The sequence below is a fragment of the Ascaphus truei genome, chromosome 3 (assembly GCF_040206685.1).
Source record: "Ascaphus truei isolate aAscTru1 chromosome 3, aAscTru1.hap1, whole genome shotgun sequence".
Taxonomy (NCBI): Eukaryota; Metazoa; Chordata; class Amphibia; order Anura; family Ascaphidae; genus Ascaphus; species Ascaphus truei.
In genome coordinates, this window is record NC_134485.1 from 76,388,190 (window position 1) to 76,405,248 (window position 17,059).

The 17,059-nt window shown below is 37.1% G+C and overlaps 1 protein-coding gene across 1 annotated transcript in view; it reads right to left on the reverse strand.

Moving 5' to 3' along the window:
• LOC142490651 (3 beta-hydroxysteroid dehydrogenase/Delta 5-->4-isomerase-like) overlaps positions 1-8,046 on the reverse strand; it is a 30,380-nt gene extending 22,334 nt beyond the window's left edge. Inside the window, exons 1-2 of the mRNA XM_075593067.1 lie at positions 7,899-8,046; positions 4,687-5,136 (exon numbers count right to left, since the gene is read on the reverse strand). Of these exons, the coding sequence (XP_075449182.1) occupies positions 4,687-5,136; positions 7,899-8,046 (598 nt within the window). The remainder of the gene's footprint in view (positions 1-4,686; positions 5,137-7,898) is intronic.
• Positions 8,047-17,059: the final 9,013 nt, after the last annotated feature.

A 17,059-nucleotide genomic window follows, 5' to 3' on the forward strand; every position in this document is an offset into this window, starting at 1 on the left:
ATTAATAATTTACTCCTGAAAATATAATCCGCGATCTGCATTCTCAAAAACTGTATTGTAATAGGTGAAGGACGAGGAGGAGTATAAATAGTAGTGTAGCCTCAAACTTAAGCCATTTGTTGCAGGTCTTGCCCGATGAGCTCTTGATTCTGCATCTATATATACTGTAGCTTTCTCTCACTTAACCTGACAGTCTAGAAGGAGGGCAGTGAGAATATATAACGAGTCCTTTAGCATGTTGCATATGTACTACACATTAACTTATTTAAAATGTTTGTGCATTACTGTATAATCTCTCATCTGCCATTCAACACAATTTATTTGCTGTTCCCTCTAACAGCAATATGTTTAACTTTTGAGGGATGGAATCATGCCACTACCACCCCAATATCCAAAATTCTGAACTGTCCTGTTCTCATCCTGACCACTAATAAAAATAAACATTAATTCATTAAGAGCATAAGAGAGCATCTGAAACATTAGCATTTTCAGTTCATAGCCCTTTATTAACAATACCAATGTTGCTCACCATCACTGTTATAGCATTTTAATGTTGGTGCGCTAAAATATATCACAACTTATCAAAAGTAAATCTATATCAAACATTGTGGGATATGTTGTGATATTCTGCATTATCACTGCCATTGAATCCCATGGAAACTCTGTGGTATTCTCTGTTATAACTTGTAACGCAATATGTTGTGTTGTCAGCAGGAGGCAATGAAGTATGCTACTCCTGTACACTAACCCAAGTCTGTTTCCCATACATCTCTTTCCAGACTCCATCCTTACAATGCATGTATGTTTATATGTTTTTATTTTCCTTCTGCCCACCATGTCCATAGTGCTCTACATCAAAGACATTTCAATACAGCAAATTATTATTATATGCATCTGTATTTACCTGGGGAGAATCAATTGCAAAAATAGTGCTCCAGGAGGTAGCCACAACCTCTATATTAATGAACAATTAGTTAACTGAGGAAAAAGTGCATAGGCAACTTGATAAAATGAAAGTAAATAAGGCACCTGGCCCCGATGGCATATAGCCAAGAGTTCTTAAGGAGTTAAGTTCAGTAATAGCCAAACCATTACATTTAATGGTTCAAGGTCTCCATTTCCACAGGCTCAGTACCACAAGATTGACATAAAGAGACATGGTGCCTATATTTTAAAAGGGAGCTAGCTCACTACCGGGAAATTACAGACCTGTACAGGCCAGACATCAATAGTGGGGAAGCTACTTGAAGGTTTATTGATAATCAATCTGGCGTTTGTGCATCTGTGTATGGTCCGTGTATCTGGTACATGCGTCTGTGTATGGTGCATGTGTCTGTGTATGGTGCGTACATCTTTGTATGGTGTGTGTGTCACTGCTGCCTGTCACCCCATTTTTTTCATATCTGACTGGCCCGGGGGGCTATTGCCCCCTGGTCAGTCTGCCCCTGTGGTAAAATTAGGTCAATCCTTGATGAAGAAAGATTTATGAATGCTTATAGACAGCAGGCTTAGCAATAGTGCCCAAAGTCATGCAATAGCTGCAAAAGCAAATAAGCTCTTTGTCACGGTAGACCAGGTCTTTTAACACCATTTATATTTAAGGGATAAATCACAGGGCAAAACATGACAGTGAAATAAAATGAGGTTTATTTTGGATAAATCCTCAGAAACACACAGAAATACAAAAATATACACACTTACGGAGGTTTGGGGAATGAGATCTACCTTTCCTAGGTGCAGGGACCCACTTCAAATGGGTTTACTCTTTCTGCTTCTCTGCTTCAGGATTTAAGAGTGATGCACACAGCAGCCACTCTGACATGTACCTCCAGCTGGTCACTGTCCAACTCCACACTCCTTCCCAGAGTGTCTCTCAGATGGTCTCCACAATCCTTCCCAGAGATGGACTGATCAGCAGTGTTCCTTATATAACCCTTGGTGGCTATCCTTTAACATTGATCAAGGCAGCCAGCCAAGAGAAACAGTGCCTGAGGCTCAGACCGTATAACTGATTCATTTAACTAATCCCCTACCTTTGTTCTGATCTATTTCTATGGAGAGCTTCAACTGAGTGAATTACTTAGCCTTTCTCCATAGAAATGACAGTAACAGTGGAACATTTACAGTACATTTACTTTCTTGCATGTTAATTCCATCACCACACAATACCAGGTATCTAATCTGGGAGGAATTGCTAACACAGGCATAAATACAGACATAAGGTAATTATGTAAAAGTCAGGATTTACAATTACAGCTAGCCCAAATCACATCACAGAACAATGTTGATTCACTGGGGGATTGCATTTACAGGAAATAAAGAATACAGGCTTTGAAATACATTGTGAAAGAAAAAAAGTGCGCAGCTATTAAACAAAATCACACACGTGAAGTGATATTTCAGTGAAATTAAAAAAGTATAATACATGACCTAGTGTTTAAGCAAGATGGAGCGTCTGCAGCTGTGGTCTGCAGGCTGTTTTACCATTTTTTATTCCCTGATGAAGAAACCTATACGGTTTTGAAACGCGTTGGAAGGACGAGTGTTCTGAGACTTTATCTACCCCGTCTATGCTGGTTGATCGTGCCACCGGAGAGAAACTGTCACGCGAGCAGCGCTGCCTTTGAGCGATGACGTCATAACCCGGAAGTGCCGCGACGGAGGTTAGAGAGAGTACTACAAACCACCGTGTGTATCCGTGGGACAGGACTGTCTTTATGTGAACTGCGGATGCTGGACACTGTTTAGCCACGTAGTGGTTACTTTAAAAGACCCTCCATCGATCGATTTGGAACCTGGAATCACAAAACAGCTTCAGTACCTGCTGATGACATCTGATCCGGTCCACAGTGTTGGTGTATGGGTAACTCACCCCTAACATGCCTATTTGAATTTTATTGATGTACGCACAATACTTACCCTATTGATTTATTGATATAATATACTTTTAATGCACTATGAGCGTTGTGCGCTGTGTCTTTTGTGTATTTGAAATACATTCCCTGTTCTCCCCCAGATATTAAATTACATTTGGCTGAAATAAGCCTTACATAGCTGGCCAAGTTACATGGATTTATAGAAAATAGGGGTGAAGGTAGAGCATTGCAAAAGCAAAAGGGCTGGAGGCAAAAATAAAAATAAATTACTTTATTGGGCAAATATGCCATGAGAACTGACAGACACAGTTAAAAAACTCTGACGCGTTTCCCGCCGTGGAGGCACTTTATCAAAGAGTACTAGTGTTCATTCAATGCCTGGTAATATAGTGGTCTGATGTGAGTGCACACCTTCTAACCAAATGATTTCAATTAGGTAATCAAGAGGTCAAAAACATAATTAATTGAACAGCTCATGAACAAAGTTATAGAGCACAAGGTTTCCTTATCACAGCTGATCACTAACCAGGTTAGAAATTAACTATGTTTAAAAACACAAAGCATAACAGAAATAGACATTTGTAAAATAAACCAAACACATACACCATGTATATTCAAAAGAAAGTAACATCTCATGGAAAAATGAAAAAATAAACAAAACTATAATATAATAAATCAAATTAAGAAATGATAACCTTAATAAATCATACATGTGAAAAAATAAAAATAAAATATATATATGTAACATAAATAAAAAAAAATAATAAATAAAAAGTGTATGTGAACTTAAAAAGCAATACAAATTTGAAATAATAAAAAATAATAATAATGAAATGTTAAAAAAACCCTTCTTGGAAATATATAACAATGATGTCATCTTGGTCTATATCAAAATTGAAAATGTACAAATAGATAAAGAACAATTAGAAAAATCTACAATATACAATAACATATTTGATATAAAGAAAATACATTTATAATAATGATAAATATATAATGCATAAAGTCTACAAAATGACACATAAATAAATCACCATCATATTGATTCACCATAAATGATATGAAGGAAAAGTCATAGTATAATTAAATATAACAAATTAATAATTTTCCTCAACAGATTAAACCAAAGGAAAAAGATTATAAAACATAGATCAAATGTACTGGATAAAAAGAAAACATATCTTGGGGTCAAATGGATCAGGATAAATTTATGTATACCTAAACAATTTATAAATGAATAATAAATAATATATCTATACTCATAAAAAATGCTTAAACTCCAAATCTATGTTAATACCTGAAGGGTACAAAGTGTCCAAGGTATAAATCAAGTACATCTCTTTTTTGTTCAACATATGTAATCTATCACCTCCCCAAACTGGGGGATTGATCTGATCTATGCCAGAGAAAGAAAAATTCTTAATGGTACCTTGTGGGCATGTGGAGAAATGCCTTGAGACTGGATGTTATAGGTCTTATATTTTAATGGCACGAACATGTTCCATAATCCTTTGTTTAAGTGGTCTGATGGTTCGGCCAACATAGCCCCTATCACATCCACATCTCAAGAGATAAATTGTATAGCTTGAATTACAATTCATAAAATTCTTGATTGTACGTAAAGTTTTGGGGAAAACACAGGTCACTTGTTTAATGGGATTGGCATATTTACATATTACACAGTGACCACATGTATAAAACCCTTTAGGAATGTTCTTTATTCCCCTTTGATATGTTCCAGAATTAAATAAACTTGGAGAAAGAAACAACCCCAGGGATTTTGCTTTTCTAAAAACAAATTTAAGTTTACTGTCAAGAATAATTTTGAGATCACTGTCCAATTTTAGAGTATTCCAGTGTTTGTATATGATAGATCTTATTTGGTCAGATTGTTTACTTTGTTGTGTGATGAATAAAGGAGTTATCACCTCGTTACATGATAATTTCTGTTTAGAATATTCCTTACGTTTCAACTGAAAATCCCTTCTGTCCAAAAGTTTGACTGAATCAAAAGCATCTTTGATATGAGACTCTTGATAGCCTCTGGCCCTAAATCTAGAGATTAAATCCATAGACTGTGTTTCAAAGGCCTCATCTGTGGAACACAATCTTTTTAATCTGATAAATTGTCCCTTTAGAATACCTTTCTTTAGAAAATTTGGATGGTTACTATCAGCTCTTAAATAAGAGTTACGGGCATTAGGCTTTCTGTATATATCGATCTGTATGTTTCCCTGTATGTCCACATACAGCATAAGATCTAAAAAGTAAATGTGATTTATATTATCTTGAAAGGTAAATTTTAAGTTATACATATTAACATTAAGTTGGTGAATAAATGTGTGAAGTGAAAGAAGATCCCCATCCCAAATGAATAAGAGATCATCTATATAGCGTTTATAAAATAAGATTTGGTTTCTAAAAATATTGTGATCACTAAAAATAAAAATAGACTCCCACAACCCCATAAAAAGATTAGCATATGAGGGTGCGAAAGATGTGCCCATAGAGGTGCCCCTAAGTTGAAGATAGAATTGTGCATCAAAAGAAAAATAATTATGTGTGAGTAAGAAACTGATTGAGTCTAGCAAAAATGTGCAAAGTGCTGGTGATGTGTGATAACCTAAGAAAATGCTGTACTGCGGAGATACCCTGCTCGTGGTTGATAATATTATATAAAGATGTAACATCCATGGTTACCCATCTGTAACTCTTGCGCCTTTGATACTCTTGATGTGAATAATAATTGATTAGAATCCTTTAAAAAGGAAGGCAGAGATTGTACCAGTTGTTGTAAATAAACATCAATGAAACGCGAGAGCCCATCTCCCAAAGATCCAATGCTTGCCACAATTGGGCGTCCTGGAGGGTCAGTAAGCGATTTATGGATCTTTGGGAGATGGTGAAAGATGGGCACCACTGGATTCGGGGAACATAGAAAGTCATATTCTTTTTTACTCAACACATAAAGTTCTCTACCCATATCAAGCAATGCATGCAGCTGTTTTGAAAAATTGGTGGTAGGATCTGTGTTTAGCTTCCGATAGGCCATAGTATCAGAAAGCTGTCTCATGGCTTCTTTTTTGTAATTATCGGCAGACTGTATAACAATCGCTCCCCCTTTATCGGCGGTTTTTATAATGATTGATTTATCTTGTTTGAGAGTATGCAGTTCTCTCATTTCCAGAGGGGTAAGATTGTTATGTCATTGTGAATCATGTATAGATGTTTCATCCAAACTTTTTAGATCCCTTTCCACCAATTCCACGGTGGGAAACGCGTCAGAGTTTTTTTAACTGTGTCTGTCAGTTCTCATGGCATATTTGCTCAATAAAGTAGTTTATTTTTATTTTTGCCTCCAGGCCTTTTGCAGTGCTCTACCTTCTCCCCCATTTTCTCTGCATCTACTATGGTATTGTAGCACGCTTGTCCGGTTATTGTACAGCTGTTCAATCAGGAGGATTTCCTCCAGAGCTGCATTGTGGTGCTCGTGTAGCCGGCGCGGTGTCGGTGCTCCATCCCTTCGCCTTCACATCAGCGGGAGTCAAGATCTGACCGAGAAGACCTGCATTTAGTTGTGGATGGTTGCCGGTCACCCTTCAGCCCCCACCCCCTGCACGGCATCGGGTCATATCGCGCGGGTGATACTACGGCTCTCGGTGGGACAATAGGAGGCTCATCTTCCAGGTCCCTGCCCTCATCTCAGTTTGAGCTGCCCGGGTTGCCATCCCTGCAGTCGGAGGTGGGAGGTTCCAACTCCCTCAGTTTACCACTCCGAGGTGGGAGATTCGGCTCCCTCGGTCACAGTACCGAGGTGGGAGCTAGGCTCCCTCAGTTGCTGTTCGTGCAGGGGAGACAGCCAGCTAGGAGACGTGAGGGTCCTCCCGACGGGGTACAGGTGAGGTGGTGACGGCACTGACTTTACGCTTTTTTGGCTTCACTGGAGGAGCCACGGATGTAATTTTTATTCACACCGACATATTTTGTACTGATTATTTATAATTTTTGGGCTTCGCAGTATTGCAGCATCAGTGTGGGGGCTTCTCTCCCATTTTTTTCTTACATGGATTTAGGGTTAAATAGCTGGGATTTCTCTTTATTAGGTCCCCCAGCTACCCCTACCATCATACTCTTATCTTGTATTAAACGGGGTATGGATGGAAGGGAAGTAAGCATAATTATGCCACTGTATAAAGCATTAGTAAGACCACATCTTGAATATGAGTACAGTTTTGGGCACCACTCCATAAAAAATACATTATGGAATTAGAAAACGTGAAGAGAAGAGCCACCAAATTAATAAAGGAGATGGAGAATCTGATTTATGACGAGAGACTAGCTAAATTAGATTTGTTTACATTGAAAAAAGGCGTCTAAGAGGGGATATAATAACTATATATAAATAAATGCGGGGTCAATACAAGGAGCTTTCAAAATAACTATTCATCCCAAGGGCAGTACCAACGACACAGGGTCATCCCTTAAGTTTGGAGGAAAGGAGATTCACCAGCACCAAAGGAAATGGTTCTTTACAGTAAGGGCAGTTAAAATGTGGAAATAATTACCCATGGAGACTGTGATGGCAAATACAATAAATATCTTAAAAAAAGGTTGGACATATTTTTTTAGAAAGGTATATAGGGATATACCAAATAAGTAAACATGGGAAGGATGTTGATCCAGAGAGAAATCTGATGGCCGCTATTTGTAGTCCCCTTATGAGACATCATTGAAGGATGTTTCACTGGAGTTTTTCTGTTTGCCTTCCTCTGGATCAAAATACTGTAAAATACAAATCAAATATAGAATAAGTTTCTGTCATCTGCACTTAACGTAGGTTGAACTTGATGTCTTTTTTCAACTACTATGTAACTATGTAATGCGGTCTTGATTTGAAGGTGTCATTGAAAAGGTGGGATTTCACATGCATAATTCACTGTGTTGATTCAGGTCTTGATACTGGACCCTCGTGCCCACTCTTAGAAGAGTTTTGAACCTCATTTTGTTTATGGTAATAGTTACCTGTACTGAAATGCTGTATGAGTTCAGTTTCCACAATGTCAACAACCCTCACCTCCTTCACATATTCTTCCTTGACCAAGAGTGCCACAATACGCTCCCCTATGTAACCACATCCTCCTGTGACCAGGTACACCAGATTCTGAGCCATGTCTGTAAAAACTGATGCAGTGTTGTTCAAACTATGAAACATGAACAGAAAAATTACATAAACATAATTTTCTAATTACAGTATTCATTTTGTATCTCCAAGTTCTTGGACAAAAGTTCAACCTGACCAAGTCTTTATATTACACGGTGTGAAGACAATCTTTATATCAGGAACTGTAGGGTGATGATGTTCTCACTCTGTACGACAATGCACGTAAATGCCCCCAATGTGTTGAACTGAGATCCATAGTGGTCAGAGTACACAAAAGGAACAGTATTTGTAGAAAAGAAACTTCTATGACAGTTGCTAGGCTGCTGGTAGCAGGATGGCGGGAAGTTTTCAGAACTCATGTCAGTAAGGAAAGTAGACAGGACTTTCTATGTACTGTGGTCACAGGGAAGATCTTTGGTAGAAGTGAGGTTGTTAAACTTTAGCAGCTACTGAGTATGTACAGTATGTACAGTATACAATTACATAAGTATTGTGGCAACCAATTTTTTGAAGGGTGATGATTTTATAAATCTTTGAATTCAGTGGCAACAGTATTTTTATTATTGTGGGTACATATATAGCATGTAGTTCTAAGATCACCAGTACCCACTCCCTTTAACTTAGCCTCACAGTCCCCAGGATCTAGGAGAAGGTGGCTCAGATGCTGCTAATTGCCAGACTCAGTACACATGCCACAGGTAGTGTATGTCATCTCTGATTTAGGGAGTTCAGAGACAGAAATATGTTTCAGGTCTCACACAGTACAAGCCTTCAACATGTGTATTGCACATTCACTTATTTAAATAAAACCATGTTTTAGATTAAGTTTTGTTGCAGGTCATTATGCTTTTGAATGACTTTAAAGAGTTCACAGGTGTATACCTCAAAAAGACTTTAGACGTCTGTGCATATCTGATGTTGAGACTTGTGAGGTCGTCAAATCTTGCGTACAACAATATCTATGAAGAAGCATTATGTTTGTCTGTTTTACGTGCCCTTAGGTTGCACATCCTGCAGGCTAGCACTCTCGCGGCCCTTATTACGTACCCTGTACATTAGGGCTTTTTCATGAATGCGATCTGAACGGAAGAGAACCCTCCTTTTCTATTCACGTCAACGGAGCGAGTTAGTAATCAATCCACCTGATAGGATATTATGTTATTATGTTTTCTCCATCAAAATATAATGCCCAGTTTCTAGCCAAGCTGGTATAGCCTGATACTCCAACTCTACTACTTCTACATGTGCATGTTAACCCTTTATAGTTTGATGATATAATTACCTCCCCATCGCATGTTTAAAAAAAAAAAAAATGAACTATTAAAAAAGGGAATTATTTACATTAATAATATATTATACATATATAGTATTTGTTTATCCCTGTGTTGTCACGGTTGCTTGTAATGAATCTGCTTCATAATGATACCATGTAAATGTACAATTCAGATAACTTAAAGTCTTACAGTAGTTCTCCTACTTAAACTTAAATTGCACATTTGTTGTTGACGTTGCCCTTAAACAAACATTTTCATGCTTTATACAGTAATTATTTATTTAGGTTTCTATGCTGTAGCACTCTGAATATATTTACTGTACTTGTAAATGTGTAGGCATTTGACCACTGTAACTGAACACCTATTTTTTTTAAAATCATTTTTAAATGATAGAAGTGTTCTAGTTACAGTGTTAAGTGTTCTAAATACAGAAGAAACAACTTCTTTACACTATATTATTTAAACACATTAATCCCCAAGTTCCATTTGGGAGGTGTACCCTTGTGCTAAATCTAATGATGAAAGAATATGAACAGACATGAATCTAACAAACAAAGCATTGCTTGAATGACAAGATAATAAACTTACCAGACTATGACAAGCACAGTAGCCAAATAGTAGCTAGTAACTCAGTTTTACTGTCCTTTATCATATTCTATTTACCGTAGACTGTACTTTTACCTTTTCCCAACACTTATCTCATTAGTGTCATTCAATAAATACTTTCCCTCAGCATTTAAGTTCAATGATCTTTGCCACAGCGTGTTAAATATTTATTTCACAATTGTGCTGTGAGACGCTGCACAATGTGCTTGAAGATCATATTTATTGTGGTTTTCTGTGCTTTTCATTACGTTTGTTTTTATGCTTGCTTTTTATTCTAGAGGAGTATAAACATTTTTTTATGTATAAAAGTATCCCAGCTGAAAAACATGAGCAAAAACATTGCCCAATAAAAAAAAATGTCCCTCAAGATACAATGGGATATTTTTATTTGATAGATTTAGGGTAGTTTCCCCCAGTTTATTTAGCTTGGAGAAATATTTCCCCCTTTCAGAGTTTTTTAAGGTCTCCTCTCTGCAAAATTATAGCAAATACTCTATTTCGCAGTGATCTGTGAGCAGCAGTGGGGTTCGTCTACAGGCGCGTAGGTATGATGTCAACCCAATCACATCCCAACCAAGGTATGATGTCATCCCAACCACATCCCAACCAAGGTATGATGTCATCCCAACCACAACCTCACGCCAATACATTGGTCATCTTGCACCGGCACAGAAGATTGGGACCAACAAGTACCGGCAAGAAAGGGGAGCAACCACCAAGGGTCAACCAGGACACTACTACAGGAGAGACAAAATATAGGAGGACCAGATGAAAGTATTTAAGGATTTAAATAAAGGATTTAAATAAAGAATATTGCACCATTGAAGGTGTGCCTATGTCCACCTATAGTTTATAGTTGCCATTTCAGGCCAATAAGTCTCCAAATTACTTTATGATACTATTAATAAACTTTTAATTTCAACTTAAATAAAATATTTGATTGTATTTTATTTCTGGTTTTCATCCTGGTTCACACTTTGATTCATTTTTTAATTATACTATTTTTTATTTGTTTACATTTCCCAGATTATCATGACCTGAGGGACAGACACTGTGCTTCTGTTCCAGCACTGAAAGACTTAAGCTATTATTTCTAAATTCACTTTAACAACATACAATTTTGAAAAATGACAGTAGCGTGACATTTTTATTTCCAGTATGTTTATTTTTCAGTGCATTACAAAAAATATCCTTGGTAAGTGTGGATTGTAGGTAAATGTACCCACTCACTTGATTAAAAAAAAAACAATTCAAACACACAACAGTGTTTATATAGTAACGATACCTCAAGCAAATTGAGCAAATATGATACGCTGACTGAAAACAGAATACAGAGATCAAAATCATGATACACAACTGTTTTGCTAACAAAGAATCTCTCTTTTATAATGAACATTTGGATCATAAGTATTGAACAATCCAAAACTATTCTTGCATTTCTGATGCTTGTTTAACTTTTCATGTCTAAGGATGGGACTGTTATCACACTAATTGTGTATTTTGCTAAATTAATTCAACTACTGCAATAGGCTATTAAAATAATTCCTAATTTAGCCCCTGTGACATCTAAAGAGAACATGAAATAACAGGGAGTTACCATCATGCCTCATGTATTAACACTACCACTCAAATGGCTTTCAGATGTGAAGTTTAACAAGGGAGAGTTTAATATTGCTCTCACTTAATAAGCATAAACTAGCGTTACATGAGGGCAGTATACCTGTTTGCCTTTACCATGGAGAGCCATATACTGTAACTGTAAAAAATGCAATAACGAGTAAAGCCTAAACAAGTTTACACACACAGAACACAGGAATATAAATAAGACCAATGTTAACTAGTGAGTTATACTAACAATGGAATGTGCTCCCTGGGCAACTTTAGCACCTTTTGTATAACGTAATATTTTCATAGAAAAGCAATAACATGAACAGCTATGAATTGTACATTTGCACAATAGGAACATGATTATCACACACACATTTCCTCCTTGCCCTAATGACATCACACCAACACCAATTGCTTGATTTTCTAATGCCAACGGTGGTATAATTAAAGGTATCCCAATGTACACCAATATACAGTACAGTATAGGGCCTTCATGTTACCCTTTCCAACTTGATTGCACACTTTACTGTAAAAATGTTCAGCAGGTTTCTGTTTTGAATAACTATTGATGTCAAATATTTTTTTTCAGAGATTTTATTGTGAACTTTGTGATATTTTTTTTTAATGGGCTTTTCAATTTAATTGGCTAGGCAATTAAATATAACGAGCCATACTAACTAAGCAGTCTTCTGCATTAAGGCACTTTATAGCCCATTCAAGTGAATTAATTAAGAAACAATACCATATGTTTAAATGGCAAAGTTGTTACATGTCTTAATTCTTTTACTACATTGAAACGATCACACAACCTGATAAGTGGGGTTACACAATTGAGAAGAGTGTGTTATTTCTAGTAGATATAAACAAGTAGTTTAATATTTTTTATAGCAATCATTGTATCCTAGTTAAAGAAGAAATCACCTGTTTATTTTGTCTTTTTTTATATCTAGAACTGAGGGTACCAGATGCATACACTAACAGATCACAATGCCATTGGGGACCATGATATCACCACTTTTTAAGGGTTGACTCCCTCTGTGTTCCTGCATTTTATTTTGCTCCAAAAATATTACTTTATTTGGAACTTAGGGGATCCTGAAACTCAGAAACACTAGCACAGTATAGCTTCATAAGAACTCTAATTCTAGACTGTGAAGAAAATATAAAAATGGGGAGCGACATTTTACAGTATTGAGTGTATTATCCTCATGATTCGTATATTTGTTGTTTGAGTTTTGGTGATGTACAGTAACCTCTATTTATGCAGGATTGAAGGCTGGTTACTGATAAGTCTACTAAATTTTCACACTTACGACATGAAAAAAAACCAAGCAATTTCAAATGTCAGATACAGTATGTAAGGACTGCCATTACTGTCTTGCAAAAGCAAATGGAGTTAACACCATGATATTGCACATCATTAATGCATATAAGATATAACAATATATTTCAATGAACACAGCTTTCTAACAATGAAAACACCATCAAAGTACAACCATTCTCAACATACAGTATATAGTAATGATTGTGTGTGTGGGGGTCCATGTTGATATCAATCTTAGTATCCTGCCTAAGAAAGACTAATAGTTTGAGTACTGTGTTTTGGTATTTGCTGTTATATGTACAGTATTATATTCCCGAGTAGAGAGGGTACCAGAACCCTTTGACCATATTCATATGTAACAACAGGGTGCATTAGAAGATCAGTTTAGCTGTAAAGTTAATGGAGACCATCAAGGTCATTTGTATTGTACATTTATCAGCCTGAAGCTATTGTCTAAATTGTGGCTTGATCAAGAATATTGAGCATATTACATATATATAGCCATTGTTGCACAGATTAAAGTCAGAGTATCACATATAGTAATGGTTTACATCACACTGGGGTAGGCATCATAGGATTAGGAGTACAGTATGAATAGAATTGTAATCACTCGATTCAACATGTGCTTCCTGACTGCCACCTTTGGGTGAGAAAAGACTGACACTGAAAATAAATGTTTAAAGCCAGTGATTTGATATGATGTCACACTCCTCGTGATACCATGCAAGTTACATTCACATTAATCTTTTGCTGCTGGAAGACCACGGCACCCTGGTGGTCACGGCCAGGCCCCTAGTGATGTAAACAGAAGTGAAACGTCCTCCCCGTAAACACTGGGCACAAACGACATGACATTTCCTGAAAGTCTTAAAGGTGCTGCTCTTTTTGATGTTCAGGAAACGTTATATTGGCACCCTGAGTGTTAAGATTAAATAGGTGTTACCCTTTATTTTTTTTACCCCTACAATGTATATGTACATTAATCTACCTTTGAACACATAATTTTATTAAGATGAATCTCTGTTCCTGAGAAATTACAATCTCAGTTGGGCAATTGACGGACAATATGGTAATCTGACCTCACTTGGGTCATGTGGAGACAATCTTGAACCAAAGTATGCTTCCTCACAATCTATGGACCGTAAACCACTCCTACCCTCAAGATGTTGCTTACTGTACCTATTCGGCATGAAGGGATTAAAACCAAAAATGTGCACCACATTTTTTAACTGGTAGCCTGTGGAGAAAACTTGAGTTTCAATTCCGTGATCTGTGCAGAAAATTGAGGACATGCCTCAAAGTTACAATCACTTGCCTTGCCAAAATACCAATGTATGTCAGTTCTAAATACTCAACACATTCATATTTGCAGTTTTGGTAACAAGTTAGGGAAGAGTGGCTTTATTTCCCTTTACTATAATTAGCATTGACTTTCCTCGGAATCAGCATTTTAGGATTGTGTTGGTTCAGCAGAGCAGTGTTACATTTAGTTACAAGGGTTGCTCAACACTCCAAACTTCAAGGACCCCCCCCCCCCCAAACAGGTCAGGTTTCAGGATTTCCCCAGCTTCGGCACAGGTTGTTCAATCAGAGACTCATTGGAAGACAGAGCCGATGATTGAGCCTCCTGTGCGAAAGCAGGAACTGATTGATCCCCCTGTGCTGACGCAGGGATATCCTGAAAACCTGACCTGTTGGGGGGAGGGGGGCTTGAGGACTGGAGTTGAGCACCACTGAGTTACAACATGAGCTTCAATTATTCCCTGTCCTAGTTTAAATGCATTGTAGGCCTCTCCGGCAAAGGAGTTATTTAAAGCATATAACATATTCACTACGGCAACCGTAAATCTGAGTACTGCAAAGAATGGCCTTTTGACCTGTTGCAACAGAGGACATTACTGTACCTTTACTTAATGCTTTTGGCTGATTGGGCCTTTTCCTGTTCCATTTAAATAGAGATGATTCCCCAACTAAGTAATGTTTACTACATATTTTGTTATGTTGATTAGACTCGTAGGTCTAAATTTGCAAAGTTATTAAAAGAATCATAATGAAACAACCATTAAAAATGGTACAGTATGTTTTACTTTTCACTTTTTCAGTTGCACTTTTACATAACTTGAACTTTTAGGCCCCTGCGTGGATACAAAGCCTGATAAGTAAGCCTCAAAGGCCGGGAGACATTAAAGTGTGATCTGTGCTATCACACCTGAATCGGCAATATCTGCCTTTGACTTTAATGGCAGTATAGCTGGTTCGGGTTCAATAGCGCTTTAATCACTCCCCGCCATAATCTTCTTGGATCCATTTATATAATGGCATTCAGGGTAAAGTTCAGATGTCAAGGCAGTGGCTTTTACAAACTTGCCTCATATACATTGTCAATGTTCCAAAATTGACAAACGGGGTTCAGTTGATAATAAGTAGTTTATTTTAATTCATAGTATAGTATGATCATACTCATTCAAAAGTCTACAAGACTCGCTCTGCCAGAGAGTGTCCAGACAGCCTCTTTATACATTCTTGGTTCCTTTGTCTAAAACAGTTACTAGGCAGATTACACTAACCACTCCTTAATTCTTAAACCAATCATATTACAGCTCATTAAACCGGTTAAAACTAGCCTCAAAACAACTATTAATAGGTTCCTGGTACCAGGTCTCACTAGTAATGTGGGCGTTACTTTAGACACATTCGTAAATCAATTTAGGAGCGAAATCTCTCATTTACACCAGATACATTCTTTCACACAAAATGGATACTGAAAACAACAGATTACACAAAATGGAAACTGCAGATCACTTTCAATCCATCTCCAGAGACCCCCCACCAGTCCATTAAAAAAAATATATCAACAGTATCTTCATTTTAGCAATATTACTTTGTTAACACCTACGTACAGTTGTACAGAAACTCTGTTAATGATTTGGGAAGAAAATGTTCTACCGTAGTTTTAAACTCTAGGTTAAAATAAGATAACACCAGAAATGCAGGCTTTAGGCCAAAGCAATATTGAACTTTTTGGGTGCCACATGGGGTACTGTACTCTAGGAGCCCTATGACCTACAGGGTACGTCAAGCTATACAGCAGGTTTTCTAGGGGTACTCCTTTGAGTGCCACCAGTCATTCAGCACTCAAAGAGTTAAAGGAGCAGACATACACTGTGGATAAAAGTTACATTTTTAACAATTTATCAATGTATTCTGATATTTTACAAAAATGAAATGATCCAAAGGTGCACTCCACCCTGCTTGTTGGTATTTGTTTTTACCCTAACACCCTTTTTTTTAAATTATATTGGAAGCAGGGGAGCCATGGAGCTAAACCACGTTAATTTGAGCTCCGGAGACTACCTGGTCCCCAAGAAACTTACCAGGTAATGTGCTTCATCCCCTCCTGTGGCAAAAGAATGGTGGGTTAAAACTTGGCATTACATGGGTCCATCCATCACTTCCTACTGGCAGGTGTGAAGCGGGGAATTTAAATAACTAGGAAGTAACCAGGGCCACATTTCCCATTATGTATCTCAGGAAGCAGAGCTCAAACTAACGCTGCTCTACTCTGGGGACTATGATTTTCCTGTGAGTTGAATTGTTGGTCAAGGGGAATTAATATATCAATAATATAGTCTCAGAGGTAAGCTTCCCTCCAGCAGCCAATAGTAAACTGCAACATACAGTAACAATAGAACATTTTAGGACATACACTAACACTGTGGCTTTTTGTTGGGTAACCCCAGTAGCCTTATTGGATTTTTCTGGAAAGCAACAATGCCCCAAATGACAACAATGAAGTCATAAAATAACTTGATAGTTCATGTTGTACTGATCTATGTCTAACTTTTCATTTTACTGTATCTCCATTTTTGCTGAGTTTTCGGCCTTTTTATTTTTTTCACTGGCATCAGTTTTTACCATTGCAACCTCTGTTGCCTTAATGAGTGGGAATGACAATGGCCATTTATATCTCCCAGGGTGGCACATTTTCAGCAACTGATATCTCCAGAGTTCAATTTATAGAATTTTAAAAGGATGTGGTTGGTAAAAACATCAGCAAAAGGAGAGAATAGCACGATTCAGCTGGGAGAGTCACTTGGATTACTATATATATATATATATATATATATATATATATATATATATATATATATATATATATATATATATATATATATATATATATATATATATAAATGCCCCTCCTAAAGGG